The sequence below is a fragment of the Lepisma saccharinum genome, chromosome 2 (assembly GCF_977018435.1).
Source record: "Lepisma saccharinum chromosome 2, izLepSacc3.1, whole genome shotgun sequence".
Classification (NCBI taxonomy): domain Eukaryota; kingdom Metazoa; phylum Arthropoda; class Insecta; order Zygentoma; family Lepismatidae; genus Lepisma; species Lepisma saccharinum.
The window spans coordinates 48,755,011-48,781,347 of NC_139230.1; the positions used below are offsets into that span (position 1 = coordinate 48,755,011).

Genomic DNA, 26,337 nt, shown 5'->3' on the forward strand with positions numbered 1-26,337 from the left:
AAGGAATTTATTAAAACACGTACATACAATAAATATCCAATTTCCCACACTTTATGTACTTACAAAATGGTCCCCTTCAGTATATAAAATATAGGATGGCTTTAATCACATATTCCCTGGAAGCTATGTTGGTTTATGGGATCACTTGGCATAAAGTGTGCCTAACAAGTAGTAATAATGGCTTCTTTCTCGTTAACATGTACATATCACTATCACTTTTATACACAGCTCCTGCATACCAACTCTCCTTTGGATTAAATGCAGGAAATGAAGTTGTACATATGTAAAACTGAAAAAAACTGTTTTTGTACACGAAGTTTCAATATTGCAATTATTGAAATGTAACTTACCACTTTTAACTAATAAATTTGAAAATATAGAACTATCCAAACAATTTTTAATCCACTGTTTACTTCAAACGTTTGAGACATTCTATTTAACATTAATCACAAATGTTTCAATTCGCTAACATAAGTACAGGTGCCTCCTGGGTAATTTATTTCATAGTAATAGAGATTACAATCATTGGCATCTGTCAATATTATCTTATTTACACTAATATAAACAATCAGTCACTCTTCCTTACAGCTATACAATGGAACTAAACATGGACTATCAGATTCTTACTCACTCAAACAATTATATGCATTTATCATACATAATAAGGGAGAATACACACAGACTTTCTGATGTATTGCATTCTTACAAAGGAAACATTTTGGAATGCTCTCTTATGGCTGTCAGTTCAGAGAATAATCATGGTCATTTCATGCAAAACTTCTATAATTTTCAAATGCAATAATGTTTAAATTGCAGAGAGATCCATTATAATATACTACAGAGTTCTTTTTTCTGTTTACAGTGATAATCTACACATTTGTTTTAATCTCTATGGCATCTAATTGTTTAAGATTTATTTGACAGATCAAATTTAACAGCTTTCTGGAAATAATTTAAATACACAAGAAATTAATGAAATATGTACACCAGAGAAACTGTATGGCAAATTGAACAACAAGAAGGGACAGGAAAATATTACTCAGACTTCTAGGAAAATTTGTAGATATTTGAAACTTCCTAGCAGTTGCAATGTCCAACTTACAGTCTCATCAGAAGTGTTATTTGTTCAACAACTTCACTTAACTTAATGGTAATGGCATGTATTCTTCCTCCTGTAATGATTACATATATAAAAGTAGTTCAGAAAACCTATGTACTTAATTATATGTTAATTGCAACAAACAGGATAACATTGAGGCCTGTTTCATAATAACTTGGACTTTCTTTCTTTTTTCATTTTTCTTAGTTTTTTTTTTAAAGTTTTTTGCTCACATCTTACAATTATTGTCTCATCTTTCATCAGTGTTACATCAAGCACTTTGGCAGTTATCACTGGTATCTAGCCACATCTCTCTATCAAGACTTCAATGAAGCACTACAAATACATCTCCAACTATTCATTCAGTATTTCATACGAAAGTATAACAAACATTGTCCTCGGTTCTACAATCAAATGAGCAACCATTATCTCAATGGGGATGATATACATATTTAAAATGTACTTAACATGCAAAGTCAACTTTTAACAATTACATGGATAACGCATTAAGAAGAAATGGCAGAACCATCATTTCAAATTATCTGCATATATTCATTCGTTCATAGAATCATTGAGCATTATATTGTCATCTTTTAAAGATAATATGTGGACTTGCAGGAAAGTTAACACTTTTCTGAAGCACAAAATGGAAAATTATATTCACACGCACACATGCATATAATTCACTATATGCTATATACTTTAATACTAGTGAAAAAAATATACAGTATATTCGCATGGGAAATTGGGATGAAATATGAATAAGCACCAAGATTATCAACTTGATAATACAGCAGTCCTGTTACTGGTAAATTCCTTAAGAGATTTCACAATGAAACAAACTGGTGACACTCACCACTGCACAGCACATAAGCAGCAGCCACATACTTCAAGTCCATTATCAACATTTCACTCTTTTTTATATTTCAAGTTCCATGCTCTAATCTTTATGATTATACTCTGAACTGCATACATAAACAATATACGTAAGTAACAACCATGATTTTTTATGAGAAATAAAGAAGGAACTTGACTGAGCACCTGAGCCATTATCAATGCTCTCATGTTTGACTGTAGCTGCTCTTTTAGACTTCAACATCAATCAACAAGTTACTTGCCACCTTTGGCTGATCTAGAGCGGTACCAATCCTTTGCAGTAACTTTCAACTGATCTACTCCCTGAGAATTTGCAAGGACACATGCTCCCAAGTAAGCAGCATGGTAGCGGTATGGAGAAGCATGAACCTGAGAAATAAATAATGTATTTGCTTATTTCATTACTTATAATACAAATTTGTAAAATAAATTAAATAAGACAGTACTTCAACTACAATAAAATGAAGTCCTTGGTGAAGTCTTCTAATTAATTAGGAAAATCTTAAAATAGAATTACATCAAAAAATTCAACTAAAAACATAGGAAGTTTACATATGTTAGGATTACCAATCATTGAACAAGTAAATTTTACCACTTTTAATGGAATATAATGAGAGTGTATAAATATTCTTGTGGAAATGCATTGGCTCAATAACACTAAAGTAAAAAAAATAAATTTCACAGTGACTATTTATGGGGCCAAATGACAAACCTTTCCTTACATCCTACATGAAATTCCCCACACTGTCTTTGAAAAAAAAAAAGCCTTTCCTCTCATTCTCATTGCATAACATCATGAAATCACTTTCATCTGATAATATAGGGTTAATTTGTACTGAACATTTGTTGGAGTGAAGTTAAAATTTAAATTACGGAAATTCCAAATGTGTGAACATTCCAGGTCACCTCTGTACTGGGGGACATGTCGCAGACACCCATGAAATACAGGGACATCTTGTGTATGCCAATAACACTGGTCAACAATGAAAATGCTTCGGAGATAAAAGTAACCAATTCTTACTAATTTGAGGGTGCTGATAACGAATATGACATTTGTTTTTGAAGATTGGTTCGAATTTCGAAGAAATACATTAACGCCGGATGTGCTCCGGCACGCAAAATAAGGGATTGTGACAACAGCAGCTGTCTCCATATTTCAATAAATATCCATTGTTTGACTGTTAGCTTTATCACTATCCTTGCCGGCCCCCGTGGCAGAGTGGTTAGCACATCGCGCTATGATGCCAGGGGTCCCGGGTTCGAATCCTGGCCTGGCATGGATGTTTGCGACTGTCCATTCATCAATTTCATATCATCTCATCCTCATCTTCGCAAATTAGTCAAAAGTGGCACAAGAAGCGAAGTAAAATAAAGCAATTCAATTCAACAATTTATCACTATCCTTATCTCTAGCACGTGATCGCTGACCGAGAATCATCAACCACATCACGCTTCAGTTTGTATTGAAGATTTTGCCAGGTGAAACGTGTTGTTACATGTTCCTGTGTAGTTCGAATTTGAACTCCCGGACATGGTCGTGGCGAAATTTTGTGTATTTTTTTTTATCGTTTTATGACTCTACTGACCAGAAACTTGTCGCGTAAGTTTGTTGTTGTGGTGAGATATTGGATGAGTGTGTGGTGTTATTTCTTTTTATTATTATATGACTCTACTGACCAGAAACATGTCGCATAAATGTGTTAACAGTGCAGACAATTTTTGTTATGGTTGCGGCGAAATAACATTTGTCGATCAAAAAAGATATTTCATGCCAATCATAAAGAAAGCCTACCACTTGTACCACACATTTGTTGTAATATGTGTTCAACAAACTTGCGGGACTGGCTACATGGAAAACGACCATGCATCCCGTTTGCAGTTCCAATGATATGGAGAGAACAGACAGATCATACTTCAAACTGCATATGGAGGGAACAGACAGATCATACTTCAAACTGCTATTTTTGCATGGTTCCTCCAATTAAAGGCCTATCCAAAAAAAAAAAAAAAAAAAAAGTGGACTATCACTTATCCCAATATTCCTTCAGCTATTCGTCCTGTGCCACATTCTGAAGAACTACCTGTTCCACAACCTCCCACATTGTACTCCAGTGATTCATCCGACGAAGAGCAAGAGGTGGCCAAACTCGATGCAGGAATGCCAAATCCTGTTGCAGATTCCTAGTCATCCATCGATCCTGAATTCACAGCCAACATATCATCATCTAATCGCAATCTGATCACTCAACATGAATTAAATGACCTTGTGAGGAACCTGGGGTTGTCAAAAAGTGGCGCAGAACTACTGGCATCCAGACTCAAGCAGTGGAGAGCTCTTGCTGAAGATGTTAAAAGTATCAGTGTTTCGGACACGTCAGAAACCCTTGGAAAAGTATTTTTCAGTGGAAAGTGACATAGTGTGTTGTAAAAATGTGACTGGTCTTATGAGTAAACTTAACATAGAACATAATCCCGATGAATGGCGGCTGTTCATAGATGCATCAAAACTAAGTCTAATAGCTGTGTTAGTGAACAATGGAAATGAGTTGCCATCAATCCCAATCGGTTATGCAGTGCACTTGAAGGAGACATCTGCCAACATGGAAGAACTGCTGAAAGCCATAAATTATAATGAATACAATTGGAATATTTGTGGCGACTTCAAAGTTCTAGCCTTACTTCTTGGCCTGCAGCTCGGCTACACAAAATACTGCTGTTTCTTATGTGAGTGGGATAGCCATGATAAGGCTTCCCACTACTTAAGGAAAGATTGGCCACTCCGTAAATCTTTGGAGCCTGGAACAAAGAACGTTCAACATGTCCTCCAGCCACCTCTCTCCTGGCGGTGGCGGTATGAACCAAGCCAGTGATGCATTCAAGTATATTCTAGGTAAATTTCCACGAATTAAAATCAGGGAGGGAATATTTATTGGCCTTCAGACTCGAGAACTCCTCAATGATCCTGAATTTGACGCACTGTTAGAAGATATGGAGAAGATTTCATGGGACTCTTTTCGAAATGTGGTTACAATTTTTTGGGGAAACGTGTGGACTCAGAATTATAAGGAACTAGTGGAGCACCTAATATCTTCCTACCAAGCAATGGGGTGTCATACGTCACTAAAAATACATATGTTACACTCCCACATAAACTTATTTCCAGGAAATTGCGGAGCAGTCAGCGATGAACATGGGGAACATTTCCACCAAGAAACAATGGAGAAACGATATCAGGGCCAATGGAGCAAGTCTATGCTTGCTGATTATTGTTGGACAATCACCAGAGATGTTCCAGAACCACAATACAAGCGACAGGCAAAGAGGTGCCATTTGCAATATCCATTTAAGTAATGTTTTTATAACTTCCATTTTGTACACGTGTTAATTTCCTATTAACACCACATAACACATATTTCTTTCGATTACACTTAAACTCTAACCAATTCAGCATTTTTATTATTATTTTCATATTCAGCACCCTTTTTCCATAAGGAAATGTACTTTTCATTTCCGAAGCATGAAAAAAGTTAAAATTTGTTGTCCAGTGTAATTGAGGCATTGTGGATATTAGGGGTGAACTAGCAAAATACAAGTTGGGCATTTTTCCAAACATCCTATTCTAAAGCAAATTTCAGAGTATTTGAGATGAGGCAGACTCCTGCTTCACGAGGCCTGCATGAGACCCGGAAGAAACCCATCCACAAGGAGGGGCACCTAAAATACTATGCAACATGCATGTCAAGCCAAGGACATTGCACAAGTGAATGTTGATCCCTGAACAAGATCAATCTGATGTGAGCACCACTGTCAGTGTAGCCAACAGCCATTAAATTTCACTATGCACGGAGACATTTGAATTTATGTTAGTCGCAGGGGCCCTGAGGTTGCATAACTGTCAGATTTTATAACTTCTCAAATTAATATTTTTCCATGAGGATGTTTTATTATTATATCAAACTGACTACCATATATATATTCTCCAAATTTGTTTTCAAGGTCTAGAAATAGGTTTGTGTGCTTTGTTCATTTTATGTTACTTTTCTGGTCTTGAAATCATAAATCTTCACTATATCATTTTTATGTAGTTTGTTTGTTGAAAGTGTGGGCCAGCACTGGCTGCTATTTGCACCCATTTGAAGATATGAACTAACAATTATTTTACATCGCGTTACTATCATTGCAGTCTGTAGAACTAGAAAACTCACAACTATGTGAGCAAACAATGATTTGTTGAAATAAATGACAATATGCAAAAACCTTTCGTAATGTAAATACTGATTTTATGGTGTATTTTATGGACCTACCTACTGCAATTTGGAACCACACATAGCAGACAGGAAACAAAATAAATACTTCACTTCAGAGAAAATTCCATTAATAAGGATGTGCAACATGTTTCTGCTGACTATAATATTGATTGATTGATTTTGTTTATTTACTTCACTTTTCTGCCAGTTTTGGCTAATCGCAAAGATAAGGATGAGTGATATGATGAAATTGAACACCCATACCCAGGCTGGGATTCAAACATGAGACCCTGTGCTGTGCTAACCACTCTGCCACGAAGGCCAGCTGACTAAAATATTGATTAACTTAATAGAAAGCATGTAGGATGAGTCTGTCCTTCACTTATCTTGCAAATTTTACTCACTATGGAGATATTTCACATCAAAATGACAAGTGTTGCTTGTCACTTGAGGATCGACTAATTGAATACATGCCTCTATAGTCTGAACCATTGTGATTTATTGGTTCATTCCCAAATGACATACGTCACTTGTCACTTCCATATGAAATCTCCCTCAGGATACTAGTCTGTAGGGGATAAAAAAACTACCCTAACAAAATGGTTGTTCCTTCCATCAATTCATATATACATCCACTTACCTTTGGTGTTAAAGCTGCTGGAGTTACTTTATCCAGCTCTGCATGAAGACGTTCAGCAAACCCTGGGAGGGTTGTCACTCCTCCTGCAAGGCAGATACTGCGAACTAATTCCCTCCTGATATCAAGGCTGCTTTCCTAAATATAAATAAATAAATAAATAAGAAAACTATGGAGGTATGTCATGTCATACTATGAATGTATGAAAAATTGCACTTTTTATACTAAAAATTACATGAAAAACATACTTGAACCATGGGGGGAGGGGGTTGGGTTCAGTTGGACCCAGAGCACCAGGGCCTAAAATTATCAAGGGAAATTCAGTAAATGACTAAATAATAATAATAATTTTAAAATCTGAGTACAATTCCTCTTTTGTGTTTGCACATGAATTTAGGAAATGAATACAACCTACCTTATCACAGAAATAATAGCTACAACAATAATAAAATTCATTGTGTGAGCAATTGTTGACTTTATGCTTATAGACCCGCCAGGCAGCAGTGTCTCATTCCTTGGAACATTAATAGAAGTGTTTGCAGTATGTGAGCTCTGGTGCAAAGCAGCTAATGTCAATGGCATGTCCAGGATTTTAAAAAGGCAAGGACAGGATGTCTGTTTTTTAGTTATCAATCCTATATTTTGTCAATCGTTCCTGCATTTGATGCTCTTTTCTAGGGATGCCCACCTCCTTGGGCACTAAAAATGGCACGGGCATTCATGGGTTCAAGTTCCAGCCTGGTGTTAGTTGTGATTGTAATTTCATTCGCTCCACCTAATCATCACTCCTCCTCACTGTCATGATTAGCCAAAATTGGAAGAAAAGTTATGTTAAATAACAAAAATACAAATACAGAGTTTCAAACACTTTTTCGTACATGTGTTGTTCCAGAAGGACATTAAGCAAATAACAATTATTTAACTGTTAGTAGTGTGCTATGTGACAGCTGTGTCTATGGAGTGGTTTCCTTGAGCACCAAGATGGAGGGGCACCAAAAGGGCAACCTATGAAAGTATTAGCACCTATTTAGTTAATATTGTCAATATCAAAACAAATGGATTTCAAGTTCTTGGTTTCTTGCTTCACTCACAATGTAAGAGTTTCTGTGAGAGTCGAATTAAGTTTGCAATTATAGCTCAAAAACATCTTGTATATGATTTGATCATGATGTCACAAACCAGAGAATGTGCAGGAGCCTTTTGAAAATCAAAATGGTCACAATCTAGAAATACAGTTAAAGCTAAAGCCATGAAAATAGTCCAGTCAAGGTCACACTGCCCACCTAGTGTTGCCGAGAAGCAAAAATTTCATTTCAACTTTCAATAATTCTGAAAAAAATGTTATCAAGTAGTACTTAATGTAAAGAACATTATGATGTATATTTAAAATTGAATACTTTCTTGGCCATTCCAAAAAAGATAAATACACGTTTCCATGAAATTCACAAGGAAAATTATTTTTTTTACTTCACACAGTAAAAAATAATGGAAGCAGTGACACAAGAGGGTTGTGAAACATTCTTAAGGTTCATACATGCCTACAGTATATATTTTATACACAAAATGTATAAGCATTTGAAGTAAAAAAAATAAAATGTTCCAAGAATCGCAAAAATTTTCGGGTTATATAATGTAAAAAATATTGTCGCTGGCTAACTCTCATTCTACTTGATCATGTATACACTTTCAGGGAGAAAGTTTGTAATAAAACATTGAAACTAATTTTAAAAATGCATATAGTGTGACATGTTAGCTATATTTTATGTTTTATTTGAACGAATTTTGCTGCGCATTGATCTTGTGCTCATCTGAGCGATACCTGAGACTTTTGCCTGGCTTCATTTACTTACTGGGGAAGCAAAATATTTCCCATAAGTCTACATATTTGTACCTCGTCCACAGCAAAAATAATCAGAATCAATCAATCTCTCTCGCTCTATATATATTGATGAGGTATAATGAGTGAAGTTAGAGAAGAGGCTCGTTTAATGCTCTCTTTACACTGTTCATTAACCTGTTGTCTCTGCTGACAGCATCTAAGTTATCCCAGGAATGCGCTGAGTTTATATGGAGGTGAAAAAGTACTACACCTCACCAGTAGAGGACTGGAGAAGGACTCTAGTCCGGTAGGAGTATAAAAGTCCGGAAGGACACATCTCCCAGTCAACTAGTAAATCTGATCGCTACACTTCGTACGGGATAACGGGAGGAGCACACGTCAGAGTTGAAGTACGGACTCTTGACAAGTTATGGACACAACGTGCATATTCGTCTAGGACAGGACTCTTCAAGAACAACAGAGAGCATTCTCACTCAGTTATAACTCATATTTTCCTTCATTATGAAGCGTAAACATCTTGCTTTATAATTTGCTACATCCCAGTGACTCTTGATCCCAGATCTTTGAGTCACACTTCAATATATATAAACAGTGGCAGCACCAGAATTAATCATTTAGGGGTGCTGGGGGAATGCAGAATCAAATTAAAGGGGTGCGATGTTGAAAAAGAAAACACGAAACAAATATACGTTTTAATGTTCCTATGAAAATTTGCCAATTAAAGTGAAGACAACCATACTTAGCCAATCTACTAATTCGACTAATATTAGTCAATCTACTAATTCGACTAAACTTAGAAAAATTCGAGCATACAAGCAGACGTTTTCTCCGCTTCAACCTTTTGTATTACCTCCTCTCACCAAACACACACACACATAGATATGTCTGTGGGTCTGTGTGATTTCAATGTATCCAAAAATTCTAATTCAATTAAACAATATCTTGTATATTTAAAATATTTAATTTAAGGTGCCATTTCACATACTCAGACTCGAAAAACATGTACAAACACAAGTCACAAATGTTACAGGATATACTAACCTACAAAAAATTATTAATTGCATAAGAATTTCAAACTCAAATTTAACAAATCCACTTCAAGTTATCATATCTTTGGATAATCTTCCATTTGTCAGATAGATTGTTCTGCAAAGGACACTAAGAAAGTAAATGGATTGAGAGAATTCAGTTTTATTTTCCACACAACTTTCTTTTCCTTCTCGATAAAAATAAATGCTAAACTGTGAAAAAGTTGCCTCAGAGCATTTATAAATATGTTTAAATTTGATGGGATTATTATTTTAAAAAAATGTAATTTTTCACGTCTATGGAGAATAATTCACGCAGAATTCCCAGTGAGTAGCTACCCTGTAATATTAGTCAAATGACTAATTTTAATAATAGACTAATGCCCATCACCAGTGTGTGCGTGTGTGCATTTCTTCTTGAAAATGTCACATCAGTCAAATTATAGGATTCCTTTTCCAAGTGCATGTGTTTATGTAATGTAAATGACAGTGTCACTAAGTTATTCCTTGCTATATTTATTATTCTACCTAAGGTGTGTATAAGAGCAGTAGTTTACCTGAATGACCTTGTACACAACTTTGTGTACACCAAGATTATCTAATCCCCAGGCTTCAGGGTTGAAGAGTCCTTCAGGAGTTTGGAAGCGCCCAGCATCAATAGTAACTTTCCTGAAAATGTTAAAGTGTGTTTATTCTGCAAACTGTGTTAAAAATAAAGATGCATAGTGCAGTATTTTTAAAATTAAAATTACATAGACAATTGGATACATATTTTCAATGAACACTTGTATTCTCAATCCATAAGACTGGCTGACATCAAGGCAAGACAGGCATTCACAGTCAAGTTGACTTTCTGTAATTATAATGTTTATTAAAAATATTTTAATGCTATTGCTTGATGAATATGTCAAATCAAAAATGTTTTTTGAAAACATTTATCCAGTATGTGCATATATTGTTGCTAAAAAGTAACAATCTACTCAAGGTACCTTCCTTGTATCAACAATGATCATGATTGAAGAATAGATACAAGGAATTCTCTGCAACAGTGAAATAATTAAGGTGATTAAAGCTTACTCTTCTTGGCTAACAAATTCACATTTTGTCATTTTGTAAAACACTACTCCTAAAAACTAATTGGCAAAGCAAAAAAGGGGGGGAAGGGGAGGAAAGTAACAGTCTGCTCTGAGAAATGAAATCTTAAATATGCCACTGCTCTGTGGTATGAGCTTGTAAAGTTCCTCCACCTGCAAATGTGGGTCTTCATCAGAGGTGAAACAATGTGTTTCAAATAGAGGGAAAAGTTTATGAATGCTTGAGAGGTCCACTTCAAAATATGAAACAAAGGGTTCAGGTTTAAACTCCCCTCTTGCAACAAATTGGTCTCTCACTTAAGTTTGGGTTATTGACCAGATGATTTCTGGACATGTTTCTAAATTATGGAGAGTGACTGAATTATAAGATACATGTGTTAGGATTTTACCTAGATACATCCTCCCATAAAAGAAGAAATGGCAGAGGTAACTAACAAATGGCTAAATTCTGCACATTGTTACAATATTTTCTATTAATAAAACTCCATGGCACACGGGATAAAATTTGACAGTGCTCTCTAGAATTATACATTATAAAATCCTCTTGGAACATGAATAAAATTCTTATTGGGCACAAAGCATACAGAAGGTTGTTCAGGATATATCCGAATGACTTGAAAGGTGTACAGACATCATGAAATGCCATGCCGCCACCACTGCTTGTGTTCTGTCAGACCACCAGCATTTTGGACTATCGTCTAGCACCAAAGTCTCCATTATAGCAAATTACATTGAAGAACAGGCATGGGAATCCTATCCCATTCCTCAATACAGGCCAAAGACCATGGAGTGTGCATGGACAGCAATGTTTCAGACATTGTTTCAAGAGTCCAAACGCACCAAATTCATAGGACTGGTAACAGGGCTTTTTTACTGGAATGTCCTGAAATTGGATAACATAGATCCATGTTTCCCCCCCCCCTCCATCTCCTGATAAAAGTGAAGGGATGTTCAGGCAGCATGGCTTGAGGCCTTGTCCATATGTGTGCCCACCTATTAGTGTCCTCTCCATACAAACAAGGGATGTCTGTACAGAAGATGGGGGTCATAATGCATGACAAAGTAGGCAGCATTCACCTTTAAATTTCTGTCCACTTTACATATCAGCAACTTCCTGGCAGTAGCGAACAGAGTTGCTGTGCCCCTTGCCATCTGTGTTGCAGTATGTAATACTGCACTGCCACTGCCAGTGAGGCAAATGTATGCTTTGTCTATTGTGACCAAAGTCCTCCATTTGAACTCTAACAGATGTCTTTCCTGCGTTCAGCAATGTAGCATGGTAGGAGGCCTTATGAATGCACTACAGCCAGAGATGCCATTCACAGAATTTCTCTTAACAAAACAGATGATACTTACACTGGTGTCCTCTTACAGATGCCTTTTGTGGGTGAATGTTTCCCAACAGGCCCCTGTTGTGTGCACTAGGACACACTCTTTCACAGTGGTTATCCTTATGGTTAAACCATTCTCCAGATACTTTTTTTTACTAATCGGTCATATGAGAAATGTGCATGGAAAAGGGCCACAACATACCCTTCCCAATAACTGTTCACTTTGGGTGCCATTTGACAGCCATGTGCATGACACTTCAACACCTGCAAGCTGCGATACACAACATAACAGCTGCACCATCACTCCAGCTCAATCCCAGGGATGGCAGCAGCACCACAAAGTAATTCAGATATATCCCAAATAACCTTCTGTATTCAACTGTTTAACGGTCAGCACAAATTGAAGAAAATGTTGAAGTTTTAAACAAATTTTCATTTTGAAAAAAACAACAACTTGTATATGATTTCATTAACATGTGCTGTGTTAACTACTAACATGGAATTGTCAAGCACAAATATACATAAAAAAATAATGATGCCGTACAATAAATATTAAGGTGGACTTATACGAAATTTTATCTCGTGCAAACAAAAATAATTAATACTGATATTCTACAGATCTGATAGAAAATTGTAATTGAATAGTCATCCACCTCCTTAATTAATACAACCAGGTCATTCAAGTAAGTTTTCCATTAGATAAAAAAAACCTCCTTATTTAGGAATTACTTTACAAAACCACAATACATCAATTTTGTACTCATTATAAAAAATGCACTAAATTGGGGCTTATATATAGAACTATTGTTATCTGCAATTTGACCAATAAATAAATTTTATAGAGGACTAATTAATCTGTTCCATTTGTAATTACATAAAAATAGCATATAACAAAATGAGAAACAAAGTTTATTCTGCTCTGATAAGAAATTTTTGAAACTTATTTATTATTATAATTATTTACATAAGAATTCAATTAAAGCTGATACACGAGAGAACAGACACATTACTTACTCCCAATGATTGGTTGGATCATTGAAAAAATCTTTTAAACTGATCTTGTGTTCAAATGCCTCAGGGTCGCATCTGAATTTATTCAGTTCCATATTGTAATGCTCTGCACAATAACATATGTTCTCCAGGATATATCGAATCAAATAGGCCTCCACTTCAGTCACTAATGAATATTCCTTCTGAAGCAAAAAGTGGCGCAAGTGGTCAACAATTTGACGTCCACCATATGGAATTGACACGCCACCTTCAACAATATAACCTGGAATGGAAATAAAATATATACTTAATTTAAACTATTTCATATTATCACACACAAATTATATATGTAAACAGAAGTAAAAAATGTACACAAAACAATAAAAATTGTAGCCAATGCAAAAGTGAATTTCAGGTTAATGTATCTAATGAAATTCAGTTCAAACTGTGTGAATTAATTAGAATACAATTGTTTCTTTATTGAATGAAGGAAAATATATTACAATAAATTCAGTTATAAATCCATTCCATATTCCATTCCATTCATTTGTGGTTTTTACCATTATCTGGTTTCTCTGCAAAAAGGTACAAATTACAGGTGCATTTTGATGAATTCACGAGTGCAAATTTCCACAGATTTTGCAATAATAAGTTATATAAGACATTCACACTTCGATTAGAGCAAATACTGGAATATTTAGGATTCAATATTTATTTGAAGGTTATTACCCGATTAAATATTTTGGATCTGACTCTTTCCTTTTTTTAATGAACATTATCTTCTAAACAATTATATTGACACTCTTCATGGAATAATTTCCATAAAATTTACACCCAAGGTTTTCTTCGCAAATTCACATAATCTAACAGTCTTTATTATGATTCTTTGATGAATATCATGTAATCTGTTGTTCAGCAAGGCAGCTAGAATTGTGAAAACTTACATTCAAAGGGTTTAAAACAAATCTCCATGGCAATAGTTTGCTTACAATATTTTTAAAATAGAGTGATATTAGTAATATTTGTGCAATAATGATCAAAAAGATTGCATTTTAAGCCCACTTTCAAAACTATCTTAGATTCTTACCTGTCAGTATCAAGAGATTGGTTCAATCTACTTTTTAGTGAGTGAGTAAATTCATGCCCTTAATAAAAATATCACTGATACTCTTTCTTTCTATTAGTCAGATTTTATCCATATGAAACATCATAATTGTAAAAAAATACAGATTCTCAAATTTTCTTCATATCAATTCAAAATACTGTTCTGATCAGGCATGTTTATTCTCCAGGAACATTGCTAGACTGCACGTGAATTTCATTGGACTTTGAAACTGTTTAGAAGTTCATTTTAGCATATCAAAAATTGTATATACTGTGTAACTGCATATAATTACGAATTCTCATGCAAATTATATTTATTGTATTTTGAAACATTCCATTTTAAATACAAGTAATATGAGCATTTGCAGAATTATTTCCAGCGAGTGGTAAGCAAAGCATTTCTTTTTCTCAAAATAGTGGTTCCTCCTCAAATAACACTGCCTCAATTTCAAGTTATATTTTTGTGATCACCCTGTAGCCGAGTTGCATGTAATGAAAGGATTAATGCAAATTCCTGTGGATGAATTGGTCCATGACAAAATGATGTATTTTGTATTAATTTAAAATAAGATTGTTAGCTATTGTGCATGTGTACAATATAATCCAGAATCACATTTGTCAACTTAGCACATGTAAAAAATAGTTGACAAGCGGACACTATGTACATGTAAAATATGCATCTGTAACCTTTAATTCTTATCCAGCATGTCAAAAGAGTTGGATCTGGTTTCAAATTCATGGAAATGGCTCAGAGCTGGTTAATTATGAGTAAGAATCCTGTTATCAATACTGCACATTTTAATGTAAAGTAATATTACCAGTATTCTGTAAAATTGTGTCATTATTTCAGATGTTAATTTTTTTCTTTTTTTTTTCACTAACAATCCAGTGTACAACTGCTTGCATAAATTAAATATAACCATGTTTTGTGCCACCAAGGAAGATAACTAGTTTATTTTTCACTTCAATTTAAATTATAAGGACACTTTCTGCAATGTCAATAAGTCACCATCATTCCAGAATCAGATTATTCTGTAAAACTGTAAATTTGGGAAGAAAATTTGATAAGACATTTCTTTCCTTTTTAGGATTATCTTTGTTTGTTTTATTGTTGCATTCTTTGATGACATCTTTGAAACATTTGAAGAAGTGTGCAATTCATAGTGCCAGGATCTTGTCTGTAAAGCCTCAAATCGTCATCATCATTATAATAGTTTGTAACTTAAAGTTTCCCTGTCATGGTTTTATTGGCACAAACTGAAAAAGCATAGTCCATAGATAACTAAGTTTATTAGTTGATAATGAAATTCATTGAGCTCTTATCAAGGTTGATTCCAAGAATTGCTTCTTATGTACTTGTGACAGCAGAAAATTATTTTAAAACAGCAAGAATTAACATGAATCTTCTTGTGCTATTGGATTTTTTAAATTCATACTCTGGTGGCATTTCAGAAATGAATGTTATCTTCAGTACAGTTCAAATTATCAGTATTTCCATACTGGCTGGAGTTCCTAGGAGTAGCTTTTCTGTAGATATGACTTCACAATTTTTCTTCTGTATCTTCTTTTATTGTACTTTCCCAACCATGCACAGTAAATCTTTTCAAAACTTTTTAGGTTTCATTTCCTGGTTAACAATGGTTCATAAGCTTATGAAAATGAAATTTCTTAGTATATCTGGAAATTTCTGTTTATGTTTATTCTGCCAATGTAATTTTCTAATTTTGTTCAACATTGATGTAAGTTATTATTAAAGAAACGATTTGTTTATTTCACATAATCACTTTGTGCTTTTCTTTTACAATTTTGCATTTTTAATATTGTTTTTGCATTCCATCACACATTTTACCAACATCCTTTTCCAGAATTTCTGAAATTAATTATAAAAATAATTTCTCCTCATTGAGTCGTCTATTTGAATCTTCTCATTGCAAGAATTCAACATGTATTGGTTGGTTTGATACTGATCTCCACTTGTTCTTAAGATTCACATTACTATTGTATTAATCTTTCCCAGTTGGAAAATTTTCAAATTTCAAAGCTTTCCCTTTAATTGCAATTAGCTGACAATCAAATATTGCTTTTGATTAGAACTGATTTGAATCTATTCTGCATGTGCATAATCAGTACATTAGCAAACAGCTGTTTGATATGTATGTTGGCAGGTTCCGATAATCCACATCTGTCATTACACAGGACCTGAATTTGGTACTTGAGACATTCTGCAAGAACTCAGAACATTGCATTTATTTATTTCTATTGATTCAGGCTATTCTATTTATATTCTCAGGGACTGCTACCGATAAGTATAAATAGTATGCAGAGTTGCTTCAAAGCAGCAAGTGGAGGGCTCACTCCACATTTCACCTGTAATTAAAAAAAATTCAGGTATAGAATCTGTCTTATAAAGCTGTGCTTATTACAGATGAGTGAGCAGAATGACATTAAAAATTACTATGGAACTTCTTGAAATTTAATTTTCAAGGTTCTCATTATGAAAAACTTTTGACCAGGAAACTTATGCAGTTCTCGTTAACTATTATTATGCTTAAGAGCTGTATTATATTTTACATGTTTTAAGTAAGTGCTTTTCAAATCAAAACAAATCTCGTCGACTGTGCATCTTATGACAGATGTGGTTACATGCAGTACCTCCAACTATGAATCTCCCCACACTTAGAAAAGAGTATACGCCAAATTCAAGGAAGGTCATCAATAAGAAAATAAGATAAAGTAATGTCAGATCCAACTTTTGTTTGTACACATCTGAAATGAGAATTCAAATAGCCTTCATACATACAGTTACACAAGCAATTAATAATTTGTTGGTTTTTATGGAACCTACTTTATGAAGAGTATTGCTGACATATTGAAGATTTTCTGCACACTGTATATGAGAATATCATATCAAACTGTAGTATGAAAGTAAAATTATATTGAACAGTACTGTAATTTTGTGTGAATTAGAAATGGGCCAATAGAAATTTTGGCTGATACCAATAAAATATTGACAAACTTTACCGATACCAATATTTTACCAATCCAAATGGTTCTTGAAGACCTGAATGGTTCATTTACCTCCTTAATAAATGTGGGTTTCAAGGCGACTGCAGTGCAAAAGAAGTTGCATATTTAGACATTTACTTTTATAAAAGTAAGGCATGGTGCATGTCTGCTCATGACAGCAAGTTAGCCTACTCAGATATAGGCATTTGTGTAATTCAGCAGTGTGTGCAAACGTGTTACCATTATTGTACATAGTATGTCAACTGCATTAAAGGATCTGTATTAAAACAGAATTGTTACTGTGTCCATAGTTCCAGCTCCATGGTAAAGCAATTTCTCTTTTTTACCCAATTATGATACCAGAGGCAAGCATCTGCTCAGCACCTCATTCAGTTTTAGCAATAAGGGTTACTAATACACCAATAAACCATATTGCAATGGAATCAAACTCACTTCATGACCAAGTAGATGTGTTCAGATATAAGCTTCCAGAGTTCAAATAACATGTAGCTAATAGGTAATTATTGTCTTTTTCTGTCTTTTATTGTCTTTTTCTTGCACTTATTTTTTCTTCAAAATGCGAATTATTTGTCTAAAATAGTGAACATGTTTAAGTAGAATGTGAAGCATGGACACATTAATTTGTACTGATAATATTGCATTCAAAATATACCTGAATATACTTCAATATATATTCCATAGTGAATAATATATTACATATATCAATCATTAGTTGAATTCTCCTATCAGAAAAATAATGATCATTTTATACTTGTGTGGTGAATTTCTATTTTTTTTTTTTTTTTTTTTTTGACATACCAATAATTCTTTGATTTACTTCTATATAATGTGATTTTTTCGATTGAGCATGTCAAATTCTGATAATGTAATGAACCACAAATTTACTTGTATGTGTGTGACATGTATATTTATAGCTGTAACTTTTAAATGCAATTAGCAAAGACCCTATAATTGGGCAGCTGTTGGTCTCCCAAACTTAAATAAATAAAACAAATAAAAACATGGCCCCCCAAAAGACAGAGGAAATCTCTACATTTTTTGGTCCTCCGCATCACTGATATAGCGACAGTTTGTGTATTGTGCAGTGAACTGTGATCATCAGTTGTAAACATTCATATGGTGACAGCGCTTACAATGAGCTTGTTACACGAGAATCAGTGTTTTTATTTTGCACACAAATTGTTTTCTGCGCATTTGTAACTGACATTGTTTCAACATGCATTTCGCAGTGACCTTGAACTTATTGAACTTGACTTGAACATTATTGTGGAATCATACAGCACGGTTGAATCAGCTGTTTCAGGAACTCTTGTTTCGTCGTACCATGCAGATTTTGTTTCTTCACTTCCACCTATCATCGTGGAGGAGAGATTGACTTTCTATGGAAGCATCAAAGAAGCAAATTGGTGAGTAAGTCCTTACCTTGCAACCATTGCAGACATTCAGCATCTTATCAAAGAAAGAAATGCATGCAAGTACATGCTTTGTATGTTGAGACTTACAACAAGCAACATTCTAAGAATCAAGACTCGCTTGGAACATTTAAATGAGGTTTGGCTAAAATTAGAAGAAGTTCAAGACAGCAATGAACTACAATCAGTCAAAGATGAACACAATGTGGCAAGAGAAGAATACACACATGCATTTTAATTTGAAAACTAGAATGCAAATTTTTATTGACAAGCATGTCACAGACAAAGCCAGTTTTCCCTAAAAGTACAGGTGAATCTTCCGGGAATTGCATTGCCACATTTTAGCGGTAATTACACTCAGTGGATGATTTTCAAAGACACGTTTGTGTCGCTGATGCACAATGTAGGCATTTCAAATGTTCAGAAGTTTCAGTATCGTTGAAAGGTGAGGCCTTACATCTAATTCAGAATTTGCTGATGACAGAAGCAACTTACACTATTGCTTGGGAGCAACTCAATGAATGATATGACAATAAAAGGTTGATTACAGCCTCACACATAAATGATATTTCACATATCAATAAAAGACAATTGCCAGGAACTTCACGCATTTACAAATACTGCAGTTAGCCCTATTTCAGCGGTTAAAATGATAGCCGAGGACATGCCATTAGCAGATATAATTTTAGTCCAGCATTTTGTTTCAAATCTCGATCCTGCAACGAGAAGAGCTTTTGAACTGAATTTAGCACACTAGACAAGCTTTTTAGTTTTCTAGAGTACAGATGCCAGGCTCTTGGAAAGATCAACCCAGTTACAAGTGAAAGTAACAAAGTAGCAACACAATTATCTACTAAATGTCAAAAAATCTTCGAAGTCATATGCATGTTTTGCAGAACAAACAAACAGTTTATTTTCATGTGTGGCCTTTCAGAAAGCTTCAATCTCACAAAAGTACAATTTTTTACATGAGAATCGCATATGTTTTAACTGTCTTAGCAGCAATAATCACGTTTCGGCTCAATGTAAATATGAAGTGTGTAAACGATGCAAACAGAAGCATAGTGCATTATTATCTAAAGGTGCATCCAATGTAAACCAGCGTCGTGAGGCGTCATCCGAAAGTCACGTGAATACATCGATAGTAAACAATACAAGCGATTCTTCACAGGATTCAGATCAAGCACCTCAAGTTTCTTATTGTTCAATTAATCAAAGAAGTAAGTCACAGTCAAGTACAAGACTTAGTGGGCAATTTGGTCAATTGTCATGCTCTCTTGGACATGGCGAGTCAGAATAATTTCATTATTGAGGATGTAGTTCAAAGTCATAGTCTTCGAAAAGTGAAGCATTGAGTTCCCATTCAGGGAATCAACAATTCGTCAGCTGAATCAAGTCATTCAGTTTGTCTCAGATAGCAATTTTATGACAATTATTTTGTGCTCAGTGTTGTCAACCATCACAGGACTGCTGATGCCTTCAGAATGGAACATTTCAATAGATATTAGTTTAGCAGACCCAAACTTTTGCTTGCCGGGCAAAATACAGATTCAGCTTCCAATCGATAATTTTATTACAGATAAACTGATACACCAATATGCCTATATTGGCCAATACCGATAGAGGACCAATTAATCTGTCCCATTCAGTGAACAGATTACAAAAGAATAATTGGTTGAATTCTGTACTTACTACACTAGAACCATGGAAGCAGTCATTTTGACCGCTGTTGAATTCCAAATTGCTGTTAAGACGTTAATATCAAATTCTTTTGTTCTTTTTACATTGAGAATATATTATTGACTTAAAAATTTTAAAAAAATAAATTTATTATGTAGTTAATCATCGAAATACCTCCAACCGCAGGAGCGGTCAAAATGACTGCTGTGCATTTTTTATGCAAAAGTAAACAGAAAAAAATGCAAACCTCCTTTCGGGAGATACATAAAAAAAATCGCCTTCAAGCTACTGCCACCTGGTGTGACATTTATTAGATTTATCACTAGGTGGCAGCAGCTTACAGGTGAATATTCAATCTCTTTGTTTGAGCCGAATAGGGAGTTGCGAAACTTGGCAAGCACCGTCTTTGATTGTCGTCTGTTCTTGATATTTGTTTCTCGCACATGTGAGTGATTATTGTGCTCTAAAAATGGCTGAATGTGGACTATCAGCTGAAGATATATCAAAGTATTTAGACTCAATTCAGGACATAGATGCTGACAATTCCGATGGAGGAATTGGGATGGAGGATCCCAATTTTGTTCCACTAGAACAAGACATTGAATCGAACCATTCATCAGAAGATGAAGAAAACTAAGCAGCACCTGTTTGTACAGTTCAACGGGGAGCAAAAAGAAAAACCACAGTGTCTCCAGGTGAGTCTCATTTTCTATCTGGAATGAAATACAGTGATAAAGATGGAAGCGAATGGACTGTAATTGATGATGTAAATGTTCCTGGTAGGCATCCAGCACAATGTTTTACAAGAAAAGCCTGGCCCGTCAGGATTTGCTAAACGAAATATCCTTGAAGGAAAGGATGACGTCATTTTGTGAATGAGAGGATGCTTCGTCACATAAAATCCTGCACTGAAGAAGAAGCTCATAGCAATGACTGGTCTGTTACATTACAGGAACTTGATTCATTTATCGCACTTTTGTATGCTCGCGGAACACATTGTGGGAAAAGTCTTGAATTAGACAGTTTGTGGGACAGTACCTGGGCACCACCATTTTTTCGTGAAACCATGGTTAGGAACAGATTTCATGAAATAATGCGATATCTGCAGTTTGATCATAAAACAACAAGGTCCGAACGCATAAAAAGTGACAAGTTTGCACATGTGTCGAAATATGGAATTGTTTCATTGAAAATTGTGGCAGAAATTACATACCCTATTTCCTACAAAAGTTAGGTGTAGGTGGCAAATAAACCAGACAAGTTCGGCATTAAATTCTGGCTTGCAGTTGATGTCGACAGTAAGTACCCTTATTTGGGTAAAGATGAAGATTGCCCAGCAGATCAGCCTGTTGCAGAATATGTTGTACTCTCAACAACAGATAATTTCTTTACGTCGCTGAAACCGATGTTCAAGAAAAGAAGTATCTCAGCAGGTAAAATCATCGTCTAGAACAGTATTCTGCAGTTCTTCTGAGTAGTGCTGACAGCACACTCACTGTGTACCTCAAGCATGTGTATTGGTGGTGGTGTAAAAAAAACTCCCTGAAGCTTTTACAGCAGCAGCACAAAGTTTGGTGTAGATGTAGTCGATCAGATGGCTCATAAATTTTCCATAAAAGCAGCATCGTGAACATGGCCAGTTCATGTATTCTACAACATTTTGGACCTAGCCGCTCTCAATGCAATGTACAAGAGTACAACTGGCGAAAATTTTGGTCGTCACTTGTTCCTGATGAAACTTTCTGAAGAACTCTGAGAAGGAAGCAACAGAATCCCACAGCCCAATGTCTCCAAATGCAGAAACAAGACAGGAGACTTATGTGAGCAGTGTGGAAAATGTGTAAAAATTGTTAAAAAAATACTGCACCAATTGCATTGCCAAATAAGTAAATTTATTGTTATTGCATGAAATTATTTTAATTTTTATTTGTATTTTGATAAAATAAACTGCATAATTTCTGTGAAATTAAAGATGTGTACTGAAACAATTTAAAAAAATATTAACAAACAAAACTATAAATATAACCCACCTTTTCTATTGCGGTCAATTTGACAGCTGTCGCGGTTCTAGTTATAAAAAAAGCCCGCTGTTGCTCTTAATGCGCCAGCATACAAATTTACTGACATGTTACAATAATTCAATAATTCCCAATATTTAAAGAAATATTTTAAAAAATTACAGCAATGTGGGTTTCCGAGATAAGAAATCATACAGCATCATAAGAACTATTGGGGGGGGGGGGTGTTCTCAAGTGTGACTTCTGTTTAGGAAAGACAAAAGTGGCATACAGTGGAGATTCAAAAAGCATTTTAACAACTGTTGAGCAAAGATATCCAGGTTACAAGGAATTAGAAAAATGCTAAAATATTAACAAAAGGTTAGTGATGGCAGAATTGGAGTTGACATTTGGGAGTAATCATGCGAGGAATTCAACTTGAGGATTTTCTCATTCGGACATCACTTTAAAAATCAGATGTTGAAGTAGCAACACACGAAAATATGAAACATTATACAGTGGAACTTCACTTTTACATTTTTCAGGGAAAATTTGTTACAGAAATAGCATCTCCATCTCGGAATGTAAAATTGATGACACATGTCATCAATCATAAGATTTTTAAGTCCCAAACTCCTCAATTATATACAAATAAATCTGCATATAAAAATCAGCAAATTTATCAATTTATTGACTTAGGCACCAGTGCCTGCAAATGGGTGTTGATATCATATTCAGTTCCTAAAAAGCTCCGAAGCATACCTAATTTGACACGGTCATGCAAAATAAAAAAAATAGATTTCTATAAAATTCGGAAGTGTTTAAAGAAGACAATTTGAAAGAAAAAAGGAAAGACAGAAGAAAAAGAAAAAAGATTCGAAAAGAACCCAAATTTGAAGAAAAGAAAAAAGAGAAAGAACTTGATGGAAATCGAACCCAGGATGAAGAAAAAAGAAAAAGAAGAGGAAGAAGAAGAAGAAAAAAGAAGAGGAAGAAGAAAAAAGAAGAGGAAGAAGAGGAAGAAGAAAAAAAGAGGAAGAAGAAAAAAGAGGAAGAAGAAAAAAGAGGAAGAAGAAAAAAAGAGGAAGAAGAAGAAAAAAAGAGGAAGAAAAAAGAAGAAGAGGAAAAAGAAGAAGAAGAGGAAGAAAAAAAGAGGAAGAAGAAAAAAAGAGGAAGAAGAAAAAGAGGAAAAAGAAAAAAAGAAGAGAAAAAAGAAGAGGAAAAAGAAAAAAAAGAAGAGGAAGAAGAAGAGGAAGAAGAAGAAAAAAGAAGAGGAAGAAGAAGAGGAAGAAGAAAAAAGAAGAGGAAGAAGAAGAAAAAAGAAGAGGAAGAAGAAGAAAAAAGAAGAAGAAGAAAAAGGAAGAAGAGGAAGAAGAAGAAAAAGGAAGAGGAAGAAGAAAAAGGAAGAGAAAGAAAAAAGAAAGAAAAAAGTAAAAAGAAGAGGAAAAAGAAAAAAAAGAAGAGGAAAGAAAAAAAGAAGAGGAAAAAGAAAAAAAGAAGAGGAAAAAGAAGAAAAAAAGAAAATGAAAAAGAGGAAGAAGAAAAAAAGAAGAGGAAGAAGAAGAAAAAAGAAGAGGAAGAAGAAGAGAAAGAAAAAAGGAAAAAAAAAGAAGAAAAGTAAAAGAAGAAAAAGAAGGAAGAAGAAAAAAGAAGAGGAAAAGAAAAAAGAAGAGGAAAAGAAAAAGAAGGAAAAAAGAGGAAGAAGAAGGAAAAAAGAGGAAGAAGAAGGAAAAAAGAGGAAGAAGAAGGAAAAAAGAGGAAGAAGAAGAAAAAAAAGAAGAGGAAGAAAAAAAAAGAAAAAAGAAGAAAAAAAAGAAGAAAAAAGAAGAAAAATAAGAAGAAAAAAGAAGAGGAAGAAGAAAAAAGAAGAGAAAGAAGAAAAAAGAAGAGAAAGAAGAAAAAAGAAGAGAAAGAAAAAAGAAGAGGGAGAAGAAAAAGGAAGAAGAGGAAGAAGAAAAAGAATAAAAAGAAGAAAAAGAGGAAGAAAAATGAAGAGGAAGGGAAGAGGAATCAAAAAAAGAGGAGGTGCAGGTCGCGGGGGCGGCCAAGATGGCGGCCGCATTTTTTGAGAAATCTCAAAATCGCATTCACATCTTTTTTTTATTGTCTTGACGTGACTGACCTACTGACCAACTCGCTGGCTGGAAGTTGAAAAAAAAAACGGTCAAAATATTTCAGTTAAAAAACGGGTAAATTTAGCATTTTTCAAACCTTTCCCGTGGCTCGAACCCTCAACCTACTGCTTACGTTACCCGGGTCCTTTCCCGTTCAGAAGAGGAAGAAAAAAGAAGAGGAAGAAGAAAAGAAAAGAAGAGGAAGAGAAGAAAAAGAGGAAGAAGAAGAAAGAAGAGGAAGGAGAAAAGGAAGAGGAAGGAGAAAAGGAAGAGGAAGGAGAAAAATAAGAGGAAGGAGAAAAATAAGAGGAAGGAGAAAAATAAGAGGAAGGAGAAAAATAAGAGGAAGAAAAAAAAGAGGAAGAAAAAAAAGAGGAAGAAAAAAAGAGGAAGAAAAAAAAGAGGAAGAAAAAAAAGAGGAAGAAAAAAAGAGGAAGAAAAAAAAAGGAAGAAAACTAGGTCAAAATTCAAACCCAGGTCGACACTGTTGTCATGCTAGGGGTAAGGGGTATTCTGCTTTCAAATGAATATGAGTTTTTCGAAAAGTGAAGGTTTTTTATAATTATTATGGGATACTGAGTTTTTTTCTGCCATTCCAATGTAAAAATGGATGCTGCAAAGTCAGAAAATTCCCTGCATGTGGTGAAACACTTGTGTTTTACTTTACTTTGGGTGTACTGCCACACTCCATTGGCTCCAAAGCTGAACAGTGTGAACAGTTCAGTTTATCTGAATATTATCAGTACCATCCATGCATATATGCATCCCATATATGCATTTAGCATATATTTTAAACTTAACTTAGACAAATAAATAATTATATACATACCATCATAAATGGCCACAATGTCCATTCTCTCCCCAATGTCCACTACAATTCCAGTCTTTGTATTGTATGCATACAATGCAAGCACAGTTTGGTGTGTGATATTCAGTGCTTTTACTTGGAAGTCTTCGAACATCAGTTTGTAGATTTCTGTTTCAGTAACAGGATCAACATTGTGAGGAAGACTAAGGATCACATCATAATTCTTCTGATCAACATTCAGATCTTGGAACACCTTCCTTAAGAACCCACTCATGGCATTCAGATCAACTGAATACTGAAAAGAAAATAATTTTATTTTTAAAATGCTACCTTTCTTTTTAAGTTCAGATGCAAATTCCTCCTCATCAACATATTTTTTAAGCACTTACTCAGACAAAATCTTCCAATAAAATGTCCAATTCTCAATACACCAGAATAGTTAGAAATAAAAATTGTACCTACCTCCTACTCACCCATTGCACAACAAAATAGTTTACAAGTTCCTTTTCAAAGAAGAAATTAATTAGAAAAACTTTTTTAACCCTTATCCGGGCAACCAGTGCCTATCTGACACTGTTAATTATATTTTCTGTCACATACTTCAAACGATACTTCCTGCAAACATGATAATTTTGACTTTGTTTCTCTCTTTCTTTCTCTCAAATAAAACAATTTCCTCACACTATCTTCCGGCCTCACACTACCTTCCAGCCTAACATGTTTCATATACTATGCTGCAAAAATCACAACATGCAATTACGATGATGATGATTACAAGAATTATGGACATAACAATGTCAAGTTACTCGGTTGTTCCCACATCGATGAATCTCTCAGTAGAAGGGCAAGATCCATTTAAAACAATGCAGTGTCCGACAAGACACTGCTTGCCCGGATACGTTACAAAAATAGCTTGCCCAGATAAGGGTTCACTTTTGTCAGTATAACCTTAAATTGTAAAATGAGAAATGAGATTATAGAACAATGCAACTAGATACATCAATTTCATTAAAAGTAGGTGGAAATATTTGATTTTTGATTCTTTATGGCTTT

The 26,337-nt window shown here is 34.6% G+C and overlaps 1 protein-coding gene across 4 annotated transcripts in view; it reads right to left on the reverse strand.

The window, feature by feature from the left end:
• The window catches only part of LOC145984024 (uncharacterized), a 509,229-nt gene continuing 482,892 nt past the window's right edge, over positions 1-26,337 (reverse strand). For all 4 annotated transcript variants that reach the window (XM_083117339.1, XM_083117340.1, XM_083117337.1 and 1 more), the window contains 5 exons: positions 25,306-25,579; positions 13,167-13,425; positions 10,285-10,396; positions 6,863-6,997; positions 1-2,344 (listed from right to left, as the gene is read on the reverse strand). In XM_083117339.1, the coding sequence (XP_082973465.1) occupies positions 2,210-2,344; positions 6,863-6,997; positions 10,285-10,396; positions 13,167-13,425; positions 25,306-25,579 (915 nt within the window). In that variant the 3' untranslated portion in view covers positions 1-2,209. The remainder of the gene's footprint in view (positions 2,345-6,862; positions 6,998-10,284; positions 10,397-13,166; positions 13,426-25,305; positions 25,580-26,337) is intronic.